The sequence below is a fragment of the Centroberyx affinis genome, unplaced genomic scaffold, assembly GCF_046629955.1.
Source record: "Centroberyx affinis isolate AG114_WGS23_722 - 3 ecotype Tasmania unplaced genomic scaffold, CSIRO-AGI_Caff_v1 ptg000653l_1, whole genome shotgun sequence".
In the NCBI taxonomy this organism is placed as follows: domain Eukaryota; kingdom Metazoa; phylum Chordata; class Actinopteri; order Beryciformes; family Berycidae; genus Centroberyx; species Centroberyx affinis.
In genome coordinates, this window is record NW_027279279.1 from 179519 (window position 1) to 198451 (window position 18933).

General features: G+C 43.0%; 2 protein-coding genes across 3 annotated transcripts; one reads left to right on the forward strand and one right to left on the reverse strand.

The window, feature by feature from the left end:
- Window positions 1-566: 566 nt before the first annotated feature.
- irf7 (interferon regulatory factor 7) lies at window positions 567-5750 on the reverse strand. 2 transcript variants are annotated; one of them, XM_071519052.1, is made up of 10 exons: window positions 5686-5750; window positions 5104-5257; window positions 4482-4656; window positions 4270-4370; window positions 4049-4100; window positions 3800-3943; window positions 3160-3362; window positions 2085-2286; window positions 1708-1823; window positions 567-1516 (listed from the first exon to the last, which is right to left on the reverse strand). In XM_071519052.1, the coding sequence occupies exons 1-10, from the start codon at window positions 5691-5693 to the stop codon at window positions 1340-1342; spliced, it is 1332 nt and encodes a 443-aa protein (XP_071375153.1). In that variant the 5' UTR covers window positions 5694-5750; the 3' UTR covers window positions 567-1339. The 2 variants fall into 2 exon arrangements, with proteins under 2 accessions (XP_071375153.1, XP_071375151.1); XM_071519050.1 differs by having other exon boundaries at window positions 3800-3946.
- Window positions 5751-12559: 6809 nt separating this feature from the next.
- LOC139643791 (achaete-scute homolog 1b-like) lies at window positions 12560-14041 on the forward strand. Its single transcript, XM_071519059.1, has one exon. The coding sequence runs from the start codon at window positions 12560-12562 to the stop codon at window positions 13169-13171; it is 612 nt and encodes a 203-aa protein (XP_071375160.1). The 3' UTR covers window positions 13172-14041.
- Window positions 14042-18933: the final 4892 nt, after the last annotated feature.

Sequence of the window (18933 nt, forward strand, 5' to 3'; positions counted from 1 at the left end):
TCAGATACCTGCACAGCATATTTTGGTTACAATCTCTGGATTGATAGTGACAATGACGTGTGATTATCAGGATTCACCACAGAAATTAGGTATAATAACAGTATAAACAAATAGTAAGCAATATATAATATAGTGGTGCTTTGTCTTATTGGTAACAATTTACAATACGGTGGATGATGCAATACCAGTAATGATGCATTACCAGTAACCACTCAGTATGATGCACTTCTTCACTAAGTGGTCAGCAGATTCACGGATATCCAGGAACTAATCTTGAGACACTAGTTCATTAACATGGTATCTAACAGTCTGATGTTAAGTAACTTATCATTAGTACTTTATTAAGTGTTATTCAGGAACTACTTGTTAATTATTTGTTTACTTGCAGTTTGTTCCTGATTTGTTCCTTATTGTTCCTTGGTAACTGCTGTGTTACTGTCTTTTTTATCTTAAGCTTAATTTAGTTGATGTGGATACATCTACTGTATAATATTACTTTACAGCATTAATGAGCCATACATAGCAGCTAAATGTATAGGAGTAGTAAACACACAGTTCAGGTGAGATTCAAGAGTTAAACAGTTTATTTGGAATCCTATCAATGCTAGAGTGCAGTTCATTCAGTGTTAAAGTGGCAAGATCACCAGCAAAGTACAGAAATGGTTAACAGTTTGACCGAGGAATGGAAAACGGAGCTCCTTAGTGCAAAATACAATCAACCACACATGCTGTATGACACATAAATACAAATCTATGACACAGTGATTCACTAACTTTGCAAGCTATGTACAGTTTACAACTCACAAAAGTGTGATCACAAAAAATAAAAAAATATATAAACGGATCGCTTGAGAGAGAATAGATGAACAGCTCAATTGAATCATACATTATATTTTTAGGAGATGATTTGATATTTACAATGTAATCATATTGTATAAAAGTTTATTCTGATGCAAGACCAGTGGCATCTGACAACCTCAGTCAAGTAACATACCAGTCCAATAGTGGACAATTCCATATCTACATATAAGTGCAAACATTAAAAAAATGCCTTGCCTAATACTTACTTTGACACTGCTGTTAGAAAATAATGAATAAAGTAAACATAAGGAGAGGAGTGCAAAACGGAAGACATAATTCCAGCCCAAAATCAATCAAGGCACACTTCACACTAGTAGTGTGGTAACCACTAATTCTGTTCATTGCTTCAGCTCCCACAGTCACAGAATTAGCTAGTCATTTAGCTAGGCCTGGGGCGAGAGAGAGATGTGGCACACCCATAGGTGGTTTTAAAAAGGCCCAGTAGAAGAAAATGAGAGATGAATATACAGGATTTGGTTTAAAAGTGTCCAGCAGCCTGTGCTGATTCCTCAACTGTTGGCAGACTAAAGACCGAGTTAATGAGATCATAGAGGCTGTTATGCGAGATCTGCAGGCTGACGTTGGCGCTGTGAAGAGACGACGCCCCCTCCAACTGGGCCATCTCATGAAAGTGTCGACAGATCAGAGGAACCACCTAGAGGAGGAGAGGGAGAGAAAGAGGTGAGTGGCAAAGAGAGAGAGATGAGGTGGAGAACGACAGAGGTAATGATGAAAAACTGCACTGAGTGTCTAGATTTTACAGCAATTAAACTGCATATTTGAAGGAAGCTCAACCCCTATGTGTCTGCGAGGTGAAGCTCTCGGGAGATAAGGCAGGAGTGGTACCTTGACTACAATAAGCTTCTTCTCCAGCGGTTTTCCATCGGGAAACTTCTCTCCGAAGCACATGTTGATGGTGTAGTCAGGAGAGCCGCCCTTGTTCTCCCTAAACTGCTTAAGCTCTGAAACGCAAAACAGGTCAAACCATTAACTTTGTACTGTAAACATAATGATGGCTTCAGGAAAAAGCTTCAAGGTTCACGGATGTGACTCATCTTTTGTGTGCTCTATTTTCTGATAGCCTAGCCTTTGTAACAGTAATAACCCTTTTTCTATTTATGAATCACCTCTTGGGAAGAGATTTCACAAATGTAAATCAGTAGTTTTATGCACATAGATAATAACTTTATTATATATTTAAAAGGGAAGAGATCCACACCTACCGTTCACATACTTCTCAAAGCTAAGGAGCTCCACCATGGTATTTTGGGGCAGCTTCCTCGGGTCTGGGTGAGCCACACTGGGGTCACTAGTACCGGCAAACACATGGCACCTGTCCTGCCTGCAGGCATAGATACCGGTGTCTTGTACCTCCAGGAGCAGACCTCTCTGGATGCTGTGAAGGATGCGGTTGGTGTAATCGATCTGGTGGAGAGGAGGTTGTGATGAGAAAAACTCTTCCCTTTTTTAAGTCAAAAGCTTTGTTAAAACATCAGTGTCGTACACTGAAGATGCACAGCAATATATGTCAACTTTAAAGGAAAATCCCAACATCCGTTTCACTGTTATAACCCCAATCTGTGATGTTCAATGCATTCCAGTTATTTTGTCAAGTGTTGCAATGTACTGTTTTTGGTGCATCTACTTTCCCTCAACCTGCCTTGTCTACTTCTGCTTCAGTTTCAGTTTCAGTTCAAGTCTTTCCCACAAATATTTTCGACAAACCCCCAGAGAACAGGCGTGAGCTTGCTGCACTCCGCTGTGGGCTATGCATGCAGGGCGAGAGAAATTGCTCTCTTGCCCTGCATGCATACTCACTTACCATGCATAACCCACAGCATGGTAAGAGCAAGAGAGTGAGAATTTGTCCAGTCAGGAAAACAAACAATGGGCCCCTTGCTCAAAATGCAACTTGTGGTTTAACTGCATTATGGTCTATTGAGGCTGAAATTGGTATTTCTTCCTATTCTGTGACGGATTTCTTCCTGTATTAGTTCTTTTCCATAGTTAGAAAGAAGCCCTTGTTCTTTGATTCTGAGGAACTGACACCAAAACCTGATGTTTACTGTTGATATAGATAGCAATATTTTTTCCTGCTATTAAACTCTATTGTAGCTGTGCTGGAAGTATCTTGATGTGACGTGATGTTTATATTTGGCCAGTTAACTATAGAAAAAAAAATGGGCCAAGGAATGCAATGTCCATCACCAATAGCAATATTTAACAATGTTAAAGTGTTTTTAGGGTGGAGTTGTCTTTAATGACCACACAAAACTACCAGCCAGAGTTATGTTGCACCTGTTTGTGGTCCAGCAGGCCGTCAGTAGTGGGGAAGCAGAGAGAATGGGCGCTGAGTTCAGGAGCCTCTTGCTGGTAGTGCAGCTGCAGACGGGCGCTGGACAACTGTGTCTTCAGCATTTCTCTCTTCCTGTAGCTGATGGAGATTTCCAGGTCATAGATGGATGGATGGAGAGGTGAAGGGAGCACCGGCTCTGGATTTGCTGTGAGGAAAAAACGTGAAACAATCACATGTAAAAAGGATCACATCTTTCTAGATACCCACTGTTATACATGCTTATTATTTGGGATGACAAGTCTCAGTGAGGACAGTGGGCCCATAGTGGGACGATCTGACTCTGGAACGTGAATTTAAAGAGAAGAAAATATTGTTTATAACGTCCATATTGGTTTCCTGGCATGTTAAATGCAAGTGGTTAGACTTAATTACACAAAACACATGGCTTAAGTTATATTGTATGTTAGTCTTTTTGGCAGAGTCAATTTTGTGCCATTTTCACGATCCATATAATAGGAAATCCTTACATTGTCTGATATCTCTGCTCAATAAAACTCAGTGTGTGTCAACATTTGCTGTAGTGGTATTTACTACAGTGTTTCACTTCAACAAAAGGAATTGATTTTATCTAATGGTACGTACCCTCGTAGTAGGCCGGCTGGTCTGGTACCAGTGGTGTGTGGTTCTCTGAGCCTGGTGGCAGCTCTGCTGCTGAAGGCTGAATGACAGTGTAGCAGCCAGGGACAGCTGGAGTGTGCTGGACAAAGTTCTCTGCCCACTGCTGATCTTCTGTCAAAAACAATTATAAAAGAAGATAACCTATATTTAGCTTTCCATTATAATCACAAAAAAATACCTTCTCCAGCAAATTATACAGTTAAGACACTGTACCTGCATGATGGTTGCCGAGATCCAAGGCCATTAAATGGTTAAGAAGATTGTGCTGTTTCGAAAAGAAAAAAAAACATAGAATTTAAGCATTTCAGATAAAGAACAGCAAATAATATGCATGTAAAACCACATCGACTGAGCATCTATTTTGACCAGTGACTGAAGAGTGCATTATGGTGTTTTGGTACAGTGTGGTGACGGTGCTCCAGACTATACTGTACCTCATTGCCCGAGGGGAAGTATGTGATGGGAGAACTGTAGATATCTGGAGTCATGACAATATCATCCAGGGAGTCTTCTATGAGCTGACTTTCATAGTTATCTGCAGATACAGAAAATACAACCGCCTCAATTCACATTCTAAGCTGTCAAACTCAAAATGGTCCCACGTTGCTCCCAAGGACGGCCCGGACTACAAAGGATCCCCACTCACACTCGGTGTTGATGATCTCATAGATTTTATGCGGGTCCTCTGAATTATTCTTGGAGTTATCCTTGATCATCCTGAAGCGCTTGGTGAGGTTGTTGAGTGCACAGCGGAAGTTGGTTTTCCACTTGGCTTTGTCGTTGGGGAACTCGTTGATTTTTCCGCTTACCACTGCCCATGCCTGCAAACCATAAAAAGGACATTTTAAATACAGCAATAGTACTGGTTATTGTATCAGCGTTGCCTAGCAAATGATAAAACAGTGCTTCTCTTGTCTTTCTTTTTTTTGCACAGTTTAAAAACAAGGAAGAGAAGACATACAAAAGGGGCTTATTCATGGTCTCTACTGAAATAATAAACATTATTACAACACAGTCTCTGGCTATAACTGCCTCCTTCCATACATGAGCGTTCTTATAGCAATGACATGAAGCAATCTCTAATGAAAAATCACTGTAATATTCCTATAGGGACGTGTGATACTCAATAGCGAGTGTATAGTGACCTTATCATACCACGAAATTTGCATATCAAAGCCATCGACATAACAAAACAAGCTGTATCAGATAACACCAGCATTGCAGTCACATGCAAAAGGGTCACAGGTTTATAAAGACAACTGACTTACCCTGAATATTTTACTGTCGTCATCGTTGCAGTCCTTTCTGGAGTTGTGCTTCCAGGGGACCCTGAACTGGTTCTGGTCCACATAGCACAGGCCAGTGTACTGGCCCGTCCCCACTTGCTCTATGAGCCAGCTGGCAAACTGTGGTTTTGGAGGACTGGGAGAGGGAGAGAGAGAGAGAGAGACTGACTTGTGTTCTTTAGTTAAACGTTTCACCAGAGGAGAAACAGGAAATAAAAGCACCTCGACACTTTAATGAGACAGTATCATTCCTGAGGTAAAAATGCACATGCTTCACACTGAGGCAAGCAGAGAATATCAATTTCAGCATTGCCACAGGGTGTGTTCGACCCAAAACCCCTCACTTTGAACTGAACACCAAATTCAGCAGCACAAGTAGCCTATTGCCCTTTTAGGTGCAGAATACACAGCCGGATACACAGAAAACCTAACGGGACATTTAAGTTCACAACACATGGGTAACAGTTTATGATATTTCACAAAATTGGGAGAGAGAGAGAGAGAGAGAGAGAGAGAGAGAGAGAGAGAGAGAGAGAGAGAGAGAGAGAGATGCATTCCTCCTACCTTTGCATTGTTTTGCAGATCCGTGTCTTGTATGCGTGTTAGAGAGATGTAACACTATTTGATCGTCGCACCTTGGCTCGGTCACAAGCTTATAAAGACATCAACCGTGATGTCACGAGATGCCTTGCCCCCATTTGGTGAGTGGGAGGAGTGTATTTGCGGCATTTCCGACGGTACGAATGGGTGAGTTTGTTTCATGGACCGGCGAGACGTTTTGCCTCACTAGGGGCAATAAAAACACCGTCAGACTACTTACGGTTGATAAATCGAAGACACTCACTCACTCGCAGACCGGACGCCTCTTAATTTGGTTGTCTGGGATTGAAAAAGTTGGAATTTCTCTGTCATAAACCTCATATGAAAGTGAAAGTTGTGGCGCAGCAAAGCAAGTAGAGATGTCAATGTTTTGGGGGCAGGGCGGTTGCGTTGAGCTCGTTGCATCACCGCCTTATTCGCAAGCCAAGCTCTCAAAGTGAAAGACATTAGCAAATTTCGCGGATGAGACAATGCAATTGATATACTCAAGCTTGGGGGCCATAACATAGGCTACTGTATATCTGCGTTACATCACTCATAACTGTTTGCACAGCCTCCATTTGTGTGCTCTTACATTTGACTGGCACCCTAACGAAAAAACACTATTATATTCATATAGAGACTTATAGTGTACTTTATTATGATATAATTCCTGTGGTATTACTATAGTATTCCTAGAGAAGACATAGGTTTGCAGTGATATTTGCCTCTAAAATTTCTTACAGGATTACTACAGTGCCATTTCTTAAGAGGGATTATGAATATGTGAATACACGCTTCATCATAAAGTGGAATCCCAGCCAAGCCCTTATGTTTGGATGGTTAAACTGTGTTGGGACCCATTATGGGTCACAGGCTTACATCTGGGGGGTCTCCGCATGACAAAAGAAGCCATATGTCCTTATGAGTGTGACAACTCTTGGAATATAAATGTGATGCGATTAATTCATGACTTTAGAACAAATTAATATGGGACTCAGGCTTCCCAGATGCTCTCTCAGTAAGCCTTGTGATAAAATGTTGCTAGGTTAGTATTTGACATTCCTGCCTTATGGGATGACGATACCAGTTATGTGGGAAGTTGGATTGTTTTTTTAGTGTTGTGTCTTTCACATTTCTAAATATTTGAAAAAGGTAATGTTCTCTATTACAGGTCTTTTCAGAATGAGCAGTCAGCTTAGGCTACATTACAACATGCTGCTGCATTTTTATTCAGAAATATATAGAGTGTAGAGTGCAGAAGTAAGTACATTCTAAGACTAGTCCACTTTCATGCACACCAAACTTTTTGTGATTTTTCTTGTGATTACCTTTTGTAATCCGTGAGTAATCATCAATTCAGATGATAACTCTGTTCAGTCAAATGAGAGACAGGCTTAGTATTGGGACCTTCTTAACAGGACCAGATGATTGGCTGAACAGAAGCAGCCCCACCTGCTCTGACCTGATGTACTTTTGGTCGAGAGGCGTCGCTGACTAAAATAGCATCTCAGGAAACCTGTTCGATACAGGTTAAGTCAGTTCCAGCGAATTCAGGCAAAGGCACCAGTGAATTTACTGTAATTTATAATGTGTGGTTTGCTCAAATGTTGGGACTTTCAGAAATAGATTCCTGCAGGTGTACACTTGTGTCATGTGAGACAGAATATTTTTAACCAGACAGTGGGCGAGAGTGGCAGTGGGGATGCCCTTGTCTGAATGAGATACACTCTGTATTACTACACACTCAGCTTGGTCCAAAGTGACGCTTCCTCTTTCCACCATCAGCATTTCATAACTTCACATATAATACAATACACATTTTCTCCCCCTCGTTCTAGGGTCTTCTTGTCTAACCTTTTACCCACAAGTCACAGTCCGTATCAGGTCAGCTGTCATGTATCGCATGCAGACTGAATGTCACTTTCCATACTTCTCTCTATATTTGTGCATTGGGGAGAGCTGCTTTCTGTTGTGGGAACTTGTTCCATCTCCATCCCGACCGCAGTCTGCATGAGTAAGAATAACCAAGGCATCATATACCTATGCATTAGATTACCACTGCTGAAGAAATACAGGCTCGTACGGCCATAGCCCACCGTGTCAGTCTGAGGAAAAGGGAAGCGAGACAGTCTCTGATGGAGCACTTCCCTCTTCCTGCTCGTTGGAAGTGCTGCTCTGTCCTCGTCCTTGAAGACTATCACGGAGGACGGATGTAACTCGGTTATTGAAACAACACGGGGAAGCTTTCACATCCTTTTTCACTAGGCAAAGGCAATATCAGTGGCGACATTAGTTTGTCTGTACGGCCTAATGGCCATGCTCCATTGTCAACCTTTAGTTGAAAAAGAAGAAGGGAGAATACACAGTTTTTTTGTGCTGGGTTCACTTGGGACAGTTTTGGCAGGCCTGTTTCTGATCGGTAGCATGATGGCACTGTGTGCTACAGACAATACATGAATGCATGAGCAGGATAGTTTACACGGTTCAGCCAGGGCCACGCTCTGTTTGCCAGAGCTGACACATCTGAATTCGAGCCAGAGACGACTTTTATTTAGCAGGCAATTTAGGCTCATAATTTAGGTTCAAAGGGTCATGTTTCAGAAGGGTTTTTTTGGGTTAGGGTTCTCCCCATGCGCCAGACATCATCAAGTATTGTTGCCTTGGAAGCAAAGTCATAATTTGTGGGCAAGAGTGGAAGTGACTAATTAAATTGACTCCCGTATGGTAATTGGGCAGCTTTTGTGTACTTGTACTTTTGTGTGAGTTGAGTTTTATTTAAAGTCAGCAATTTTGACTTTTACTTAAGTATGTTTTTCCTGAAGTATTGCACACATTTTAAATATAATCCATTACATAACTTTTGTAGACTCTCCATAAGAATTGGTAACTGGACCATAATAAATTGGCCAATTGTGGAGCCATTTACAGTAAACTGTCAGTCAGCAAAGAAGAGATGAGTAACCTGCCGTTACTTTGTGTCTGCACATTATTTAGTAATTTCTCATTTTTCCAAGTGAAAGAATCTGGTTTGAACTGATCAGCCTCAAATGATCACATCTAACAAAGTTCTTATTTCTAACTGAGTACATTTTAAATTAGCTACTTTTTACTTTTGCTCAAGTAGTTTTTTACACCGGCAACTTCTACTTATGTAAAATTTCAGCAAGGTAACAATGATATTCTAGTACTCTTTCCACCCCTATCTGTGGGTAGGTGAGACATACATAGATCAGGTGTTGTTGTTGTGTTGGAGTTTCAGTCCGTTTACGAGAACTTACCTATCATTATCAGAAACAGCCGGACACACCCTTTGAATAATACTTTGGCAGGTCTCAGCCTGCCAGTCACTGTCATCACCCGTGTGTGTGTGTGTTGATGTGATGGTGATGCGTTGTACCAGATTTAGCTAATATCTAGTTTCCATCTGTAGTCCCAGGTAGATATATAATAAAATACATAATACAAAAGATACATTGAAATACGCAATTAAAAACATACAGTTATAACATTACCATTCACACCTGCACCCATCCACCCACGTACACACACACACACACACACGCAACTCTCTCTCTCTCTCTCTCTCTCTCTTACACGCACAAACACATACATAACATTTCATGATCCATCATCATCTTCATCCATTCATCCATTTTCTGTCTGTCCTGTTCTTCTGACCAACTGCAGATTTCATGTCCCACCGTTGGTTTTTGGACTTTAATCAAAGAAAATGTACTTACTTCTGCACTCTGCATGTTCTCAGAAATGCTCATGAGAACATGAGAACCTGGGCCATGATACACACACAAAATGTCAAGGCAACATAAGCAGCTTTGCCATCAGTCATATGGTCCTATATTTTTTTTCCTTATAGTCCGCTTTGTTATCCAACATTGACTTTGTCCCAACTTCTAATCCACATCCCTGCTGGGAGTGACGGTGTCCATCTCCTTTATTCATAAAGCAGCACATAAGTCCTATAGGCTGCTGCAATATGAAACATTTTGATGTTAAAATAACAAGAATAAAGCAGGATATTTTATACTTTATCAGTCTGTTTCTGTCTGAGACACTGTGTGTACCTACATGTTTGCCTGAATGATGTTTGGCAAATTTTGGGACGTACACCATTTGCTGTAGGTGCAGCCAGAGGTGAGCTGGGCTCATACCAACAGCAACAATGTTATGAAGCAGTGACAAAGCAGCTGTGGTTATTACAGATGCTGGTTATACCTCAGTCTCATGTTAGATGCCATGTTAAGGTACTCACTCATCTGGGGGGGCCGGAACATGACCCACTGAGGGGGAGGAGGGTGGGACTAACAGAACACTTCCTGCCTCAAGGCCAAATATTGCATGTTGTGAAAGTGAAGACTTGGTTTCTAACAGAGGGTTTCCCCTTCTGTTTTCACTAAGCGCCCTCTGCTGTTGACAGGGGAAGACCAGGCAGGACTGAAAGGGGAAAACAGAGCTGGCTGAACCTGGGGATTACCAGATCAAAACAACCACCATTCAGGACAGCCTGCTAGAGCGCACATGCCAACAGAATACTTTATGACTGTACAGTCCATTTCCATTTAATTCAAGGTTCTCTTCAATATTAACATGTCATTCTATACAGTCGGGAGCGTCCCCCATCAATGTCATGTGTCACAATGTCAAATGTCATGTCATCTCACAGTATATGAGTCTAAGATCCAGCAAGTGTTAAGAGTACTGTATCTAGCTATTATAAAATAGAGTGAATGGGTATGATATAATTAGAATAGCTGTCATTGCTTACAATGCTGTTTTTTTTTCTTTCTTTTTTTCTTTTTTATTTCATATGTCTATATACGGTATATTTTCAGTAGGAGTATTCTAAGACATTCCTTATTCATCAATCTACTTCCTGCTGAATCTCTTATGTAATTACTATCTGTTTGCTATATTTTCAATCAATAACTAGATTGATAAAAAAAAAAATAAAGAGTACTGTATGTACATCATTCAGTAGACAGCCATTCTTTGCACTGTGACTGAAGCCTGACTTTATTGTCCAGCTTTATCCTTGTTCACGTTTAACATTATTATACAAAGCACAAAGGTTTTCACTACAAAGAGACATTTTTATCACCTTTAACATCTTGCACTTGCTCATTCTTCTGCCTCCTAAAAATGAATTGTGTCGGATATTGAATATTGAATAAATTGTGTATTGGGGAAAGGGATATAAGGAAGTTGGTATGGAATGTAGCCTACGTGGTTGGGAGCTATCTGAAATCACACACACACACACACACACACACAAACAGGAAATTGGCACATTATTACAGAAGACAATAGGTGCACAGCATGTATGACTCACACCTCAACCCCTGCGGTATAGCATCAAGAAAACATGAGGCTATTTACTGAAGTTCTGATGTTTCCACTTGAGACTTTTTCATGCATTTCATATAAATTAACCAAATGTGTACTGGTTAATTTACCCCCCCCCCCCCCCCCCCCCACACACACACACACACAGCAAAAGAAAATAAAAAAAATGGACTTGAATAAGGTTGAGTCTGCAGGAGGTTGTTGCCACTTTTCACCGCCAGAGGCCGCAAGAGGTCCATTTTTCTTCAGGACGGCCAACCTTTACGCTTCCATGCAGAGCTATAACTCACTGTCAGAGTTTACTAGTAGCCTAACTGGACTTCTTCACGGACATGAAGTATTCCGGCAAAAAGACAAGTGTTAGGTACAGGATGACCAACAACACTACTGATGCGTTTAACTGTCCAGTCAAATGTGGTGCTGAAATGAACAGTAGCGTCCGTGTATCCGTCCGTCGAATGTAAAATATATAAGAGGAGTAATGTTTCACTACAGTCTGCATGAAAGTGTGTAAAATATTTGCGGTGCATCACTAGAGGAGGCGTTTTGCATTGGAATGACAGAATGTGGTCAAGGTTAGGGTTTCTAAGCATAGCCTGTTGTCCTGGCTGAAGGAAGTGCCGACAATCTGCACCTGCAGCGCACTCATTTGAAGGGTCATTAAGCACGGCTGTGATATGCTCGTCGGGTCTCCCACATGTCATAAACATTATGTTTACCTTTAAATTAATCGTGTCTCTATGCGAGTTTTATAATTGCCAATTATTCTGCTCCGAGACACGCTTGCCATTTATTTTCCTCTCTAAAGCTGTAGCCTGGATACAGGAGAGAGCGTCCTTGGTATTTGTGATTGTAAAGAGCTAGAGGAGAAGGACAGAGGAGGGGGGGAAGACTGATAATTTGAAGACTTGCCAGGGGTACATTGTCAAATTCAAAAGGCATTTCAAAGAACCAAACCATTCACTTTTTCATTCTCTCTTCTATTTTTTCTTCTTTCTCTGTCTTTTTTTCTCTTTCTTTCTTTTCGCACGGTTGCAGGCCGTTTGAATTGACCAATGGGCCTTCAAGTTAGAGACATTGGAATGTAAATGAGCCCAGCGCGTGCTCCCGGCGCAGTGAAAGCTCGGGATTGTTTATTGAGCTCCCGGAGCCACGCGCCTGGCCCGGGGGAGTCGGCGAGCAGAAGAATCACACAGCGGGGGCGGGGCCTCGCGACGAAGCGTGCGTCTCCAAAAGGGGTGGGTGGGGTGTGTGTGGGGGCGCGTGTTGAAAAAGAGGAGTGCTGCCAAAGTTTGGGTCAGATCGGCTCGTGGAGTAAGCAGGCGCAGTCAAGAGAGACTTGGACTCCAGCTAGCCACACGGTCCCCACGCGAAGGACACGAGAGCTGTGCACTGCCAACCCTTTCCGCTCTTCCTCCTCTCCTCCTCTGAGCGTCTGAGCGGCACTCGGCCCCTGCATCCACCACTTCAGCAGCCTTGTCTCAGCATCAGCGAGATGGAAACTGCAACCATCACCACCACGCAGAACGCATGCCCCTTTGGACTTACCGAGAGACACGCCACCATCACCCTGCACGCCCCGGCCCAGGACTGCGCAGTCCCAGCCGTGCACCCCAACCCCGGCGCTGCCGGCTACCAGAGCAAGACCAAGGTGCTGAAGAGACAGCGCTCCAGCTCACCGGAGCTCCTGCGCTGCAAGCGGCGCCTGAGCTTCAACGGCCTCGGCTACTCCATCCCTCAGCAGCAGCCGGTGGCCGTGGCCCGGCGGAACGAAAGAGAGAGGAACCGGGTCAAACAGGTCAACATGGGTTTCCAGACGTTGCGTCAGCACGTACCCAACGGCGCCGCCAACAAGAAGATGAGCAAAGTGGAGACCCTAAGGTCAGCGGTGGAGTACATCAGGGCCTTACAGCAGCTCCTGGACGAGCATGACGCTGTGTCGGCTGCTTTCCAGTGCGGGCTGCCATCCCCGACTCTTTCCAACAGCTACTCTGCAGACCCAGAGTCACCACACTCCACCTACTCGTCGGATGAGGGCGGCTACGAGCCCCTGAGCTCCGAGGAACAGGAGCTGTTGGACTTTACGACCTGGTTCGACAGGTACTGAGACTGACAACATCAAAGCTACACAGCAGCATCCGTGCGTAAAAGCAACCGACGTCTTTCAGAAAATGCTGACAAAGATTGACATTTGATAAAGGCATCCGATCAGTCTCGCAGCAGAAGCAAGACATATGCGCTCTCTGTGCTTGGAAGTGAACTGTTGCCTCCCTCCCTTATCTGGGCTGCTTTTGCAGGAAGCAAAGCAATAGAGAGAGAGAGAGAGAGAGAGAGAGAGAGAGAGAGAGAGAGAGAGAGAGAGAGAGAGAGAGCATCTTGTTGCATAGAGCATGAACAGTCGCCCTGAAGTCCCTGCTAGAAGAAGGGAATTAGACACACTGTCAAGTTGACGCGTGGAAGTAAAGAACTGTTGATCTTCTGTTTGAATAAGTGCAATTAATATCTGACACAGCCGGCTCTGCAGAGACCGAGCTGTAGTGTCATGAGGACTTGTCTGAGGACTGTTTTGTCAGAGCAGGACTGCCTTCCTCAGCTGCCACCTCCGTTGGAAGATCTACAGCAAAGATGATGCGATGATGCGTCAACTGATTTGAACTTTAGTGATGTACATTGTTTTGATAACGAATTTGTATTATACGATGCATTGTTTAATATGAAGACATATTTTTGTACATTGAGTCAAACAAAAAGACAAATGTTCTCAACAGTCACTGCCACTTTCCTGACAGTGATAGAGAGCCAGCTGTCAAAGAGGCAGTGAGTTGGCGTGTATGTGTTGTGTGACTGGACAGCAATATCAAGGCTACTGTACTACCTGTGACAGATTGAAGGTGTTTTTATGGGTGGTAAGGAGACCTTTATCAATGTATGCACTTGTTCTCCATTTCCCGTAGCCTAAAATGTAAATATTCGATTTTAACAGATATATTTTGTGTAAAACAAGTTTTATAAATAAAGAATCTATTTATATTACGTGCTTTTGCAGTGGTTTGGTTCTTTATCGATTTCTTCAGTTGATATTGCAGACATTCATGCCCATGTTATGTGTGTGTGTGTGTGTGTGTGTGGAGGGGGGTGGGGGTGGGGGTGGGGGGTTATTGAGCAAACTAGGGAGCCTCTCTTCATCTATTCAAATACCCGGTATGACCTTTTCCCGACTTGGTTGGGCACACGGGGGAAAATTGCGCAGCTGGGTGAGCACTCAATAACCATTATAGACGTGCACCTTCTACAGCGCTTTGTCTGCATTCAGGACGGGGAGATTAATATTACGTTTCATGCATTGCATTGTTTCTTTTGCATGCTCTCTCTTTAGCCCAGAGGGCCTGGAGCGGAGGGAGAGAGGGAGAGAGGGAGGGGGGAGGAGGGGTGCAATTCAGTCCTCTCAAAGGGTATAGTCACTTTGAAATACGGCCTGGGGAAAGTCAGCAAGACAATGCAACGGGTCAAAATTCTTATTGCCCGATTGAGATCAATCTAAATAAAACCTGGGGTTGTAGACTACTTGTATCCCCAACTGTGTTTTTCAGGACGCACACAGCCCAATCAAAAAGCCCATCTCCTGCGAAATGGGGAGCACAACACCCCATTGTGCCCACTATTGTGTGCGCCTTTGCGCCTCATTATGCGTATTATGGAAGATCTTCTATTGTAAATAAACATTGATGCCAAATGCAGCGAGGCAGAAAGAGAAATAACGAGTTTAATTTCACTTGGTGCTCTCTGTGGGAGGGGAAAATCAGAAATAGGAGAGGTTGATTCAAGCTGGTCTTATGGCCCCTGTGTGTTGAAGATAATAGGCTACATTAAACTAAACGACATTACAACAGCGAACACTGAACCAAAAGGGATAAAGATGTGAGTATTGTGCAGGGCGGGTGTAGGTTAAACCATATGATATATGGATCACTTCACTTCTGGACGCTTTCTTACTTTCTTACAATCTTACCAACAAGTAACAGGCAGCAAAATGTATGGGATATTTTTGCTGTACCATGACAGTGTCACACACACACACACACACACACACACACACACACACACACACACACACACACACACACACACTGCAGCCTGCAGGTGTAAGCCACGTGCCTGCACTCAGTGACAAAGGCTCCGGCGCTCCCATTGGCTAATGGCTCGCGTATATGAGCGCTGTCGGTAAAGGCAGGGACAAAATCAAACAAGTGATAAATGACATTAATTACTCTTTGCTTTATATAACCTCCTACGTCACCGGGACTCAAAAAGACAAACCAGTGTTAGAGAGAAATACCCCGCTGGCCCATTATTACACGCGTGAAATGCTATTTCTAATGTCCTTCAGTGTCAGGCAGAGGCCAGGGCGCAAGTGAAAATAAGCGCTTGTCTCTTGTCCTCCTAAGATGGATATGCAATTTTCTCCTGGGCCATTAAGATATAGGGAGGGAGCAAGGGAGAAAATAGATTTATTCATGTCATTTTGGCTGTGGGTAATTTTCACTTTGACAATACGTAAGGGCGATGTTCATTTTGGGGCAATCAAATGCTGACTAATCAATCAAAGACAACCCATTCATGCATGAGCATTTTCATGCGTAAAGCCATGATGCATGTGTAAACCATTGAAATCCCGGCTGCGCACGTACCAGGAACATAATATAGGGCTAAATTCGCCAGGATAATGACGCCGGAGACACCGGTGGGGGTTCATCTGTTGCCCTGAATGCAGACTTTAGACGGTCATTTTGCATGAATAGGGGATAAGCGTCGTTTATATGGATTGCAATTTTTACAGGGAGCGAGCTGGAAATGTGTATTGTTGAACTAGTTCAACAGTCTTGTTGTCCTATATACATTTTTTTGTTTTGACCCCGCCGGCAATAACGTTTATCTGTGTCTTGCAACATGAGTCATTTTTGGAAGGAGAGAATATCTATTCATGATGACAATCTAACTGCACTGGATGCCTGGCTTGAAAAATGACTGACGTTATTGGCAAAGTGGCTTAAGTGCTGTATGTTCTTTACAAAACGATTTCTAATCATTATTTTTTCTCCTTAACTATTGCATAACATGTCACTCTTCCTTACCAATCAAGTTAATTAAATATGCTTAATCTGCCAGCGTCTCAGTCTCATTCATTTTCTTTCTTTTATTTTTTTATTTATTTTTTTGCTTTATTCTGATTCTGATATTTCTGATTTATTTTATTTCATATGAATATGTATTTCATATCAAAAGTGAACATGGCTCAGAAAGGAGATGTTATTGTTGAAATCTCAGTCTCAGTATCTGGAGGATGTGAGTCCAGGGCTCAGATGGGTATCAGCGAGCTTCTCACCCAATCACAGCCCAGAGCTGCGTCTGCTGAGCAACAGGTGCATTAGGCTCTGCAGGTATGACCCAGAGTAATAAGTCAGCCGCTGGGCTTGTAAAATGGGGGAAACGGACTTTGTATTGGCACGCATTTCCTCAGACCACAGGCCCACCTGTCTAAACCTTAAAATCCCCAAATTTCCTTTGCTGCAACTTAATGGAGCCATTTGACTGTTTTTACTGTTTTGACTTCTAAAAACCAGCCTCCTTTGAAATTTCCACAACAATGCTATGCAACAATTATGCCTACAATAGTTAAATTCTCTGACTCAGCAATCAGCAGAAATGTAAGTTTTCTGTATTAAAAATATACATATATATATATATATATATATATATATATATATATATATATATAATAAAATATAGGCTAGTGATTTTCAACCACTTAAATCTAACAGAAATAAAAAAAAAATACTAACTTACGCTCTGAGATTCAATGTGAATTACCATTGTAAAGATGCAGGAGTAATAAATACATGGCATCACACACAGGAGAGATGGATAGAGATAACAGCAAAGCGAGGATATGTAGCCTAGATAGGGCAGTGATGTAGATAAATGAAGAGATGGTGCACAACCTTGGCCAATGCTTACAGAGGTGTTAATGTTTAAGCAGAGGTGCAGACACGTTTATATTTAACATACAGGGAAAACAAATGTTGAACTGATTTGAAGCGCACATAAGTGTATGCACATGCAACCGCACACCCACACGCACACACACACACACACACACACACACACACACACACACACACACACACACACTTCCTAGATATGTCCATTTCCAGACAAAAAGCCCAGAGAGACTAAGTGGGCAGTAATGTGTATGTACAGTCTGTTGTGAAGGTCAGTGAACAGAGATGGTAACGGTTTCTGGCCTTACTCCTGGTCCAGAAACAGCACTGTTGTCCTCTTTGCTATTGATTGGCTAAGGCCGTGGCCATGGGTAGTGGAAGCACTACTACTTATACCAGATACTGTGGTTTTATCCTTAGCAGAACAGCTAATCTGTCCTGTGAGCACAGCGGGAGCTGAGATGTGAACCAATGCAGATGCAAATACCTGCTATGTGCATCAGCAGTCACCAAAACGCCCTGGTGTGTATTGGAGTCTAACTGCATGTGGAATATCTGCTGTGATTATGAAATGACTCCTATTAACTTACTTTAGGTGTGACCTAATTTGAGCATTGTTTATAGTTGACACAGTTCCCAGTTTCTTGCCCTTTCATTCAGACTTCATTCTTAAGCTCTTCGGTTCCTGGAGTTTTTCCAAAAGGCCTATTCAAGATGGGTTTCCCTTGCATTACATATTTCTAGGCATTTTGGTCTCCACACCTGCATCTGGTAAAGAAGTTCCACAGTCAGAGTCAGTGGCCCACTTACTCAATGCACTGAGCCGTATTGTTCATCATGTGTTGAAGGAATGGATACCTGGATCTTTTAAACAAAGCACATACAATGGCCTTCTCTGTGCCAAATGGGGCCCATCAGATTTTATTCTATCTTTTCTACCTCATGCAAGCAAATGTCATGAGGCCACTCCAATGTGCTGGAAATCCTCTTTCCCCCACAGCAAAAGTCTTAAATAGGCGTCCTCCGCTCACAGCCGCCAAGTCGCCCTTACTCTCCGACAAAAAAGTCATTCGACTCATGTTTTTCTTCTATCTTTCTAAAAAAAGAAATCTTTCCCTTTTCAAATAAGGAGGATGGCAAAAAAAAAGAGTTTGAATGCGTGCAGCTCAGCACTTTTAACTGACACTTCAGTATGTGTGTGAATAGGCCCTAAACTTCAGACGACCCAGCAGAGGAGGAACCAAGCTCAGGGCTGAAGGGTGGAGGGATGGAAGAGGTGGGGATGTGTGTTGGGGTGGAGGTGGCGGGGGTAGTGATTTGCATGGGCCATTGTGCTGCACAAGTTTGGGTGCTTTTTTTTTGGCCTGGGCCCTTTTGGCCATTTACTTCCACTCTGGCTGGCTGTGGCGGGCTGTGAATAGTCTCTGCTCCGAGGAGACACAAAGGCGCTTTTGTGCTGCGGCCGCACCATATTCATCATGTAATGCCTGTAAGACAAATCTGATTGGACGTCTCTGTCACTTTGATGTGGGTCCAGAGTGCGAGTGGCCCTGAGATTGCTAACTTCACTCTCTATTGCCTATTCTGCAGCATTGATATGGGGGTGGGGGCAAGGGGGGAGCGGGGGGAGGCGGTTTGGGGAAAGGGAGGGGGGAGAGGGAGAGCAGGCAGGGGGTAGTCCTCATTATTTGCAGGAGCAAATTCATAGTAAATTTCCCCATTCTACAAAACCGGGTCGAGATGATTGACACTACTTTACGCCGGGCTGAACAAAAGCCCTGATTTGAGCAGAATACCAAATGAATGGGGCGAGCGTGGACTCAATTCAAACAATTTTAATCTCTCCCTGTCCTCCCTTATTCCTCCTCTC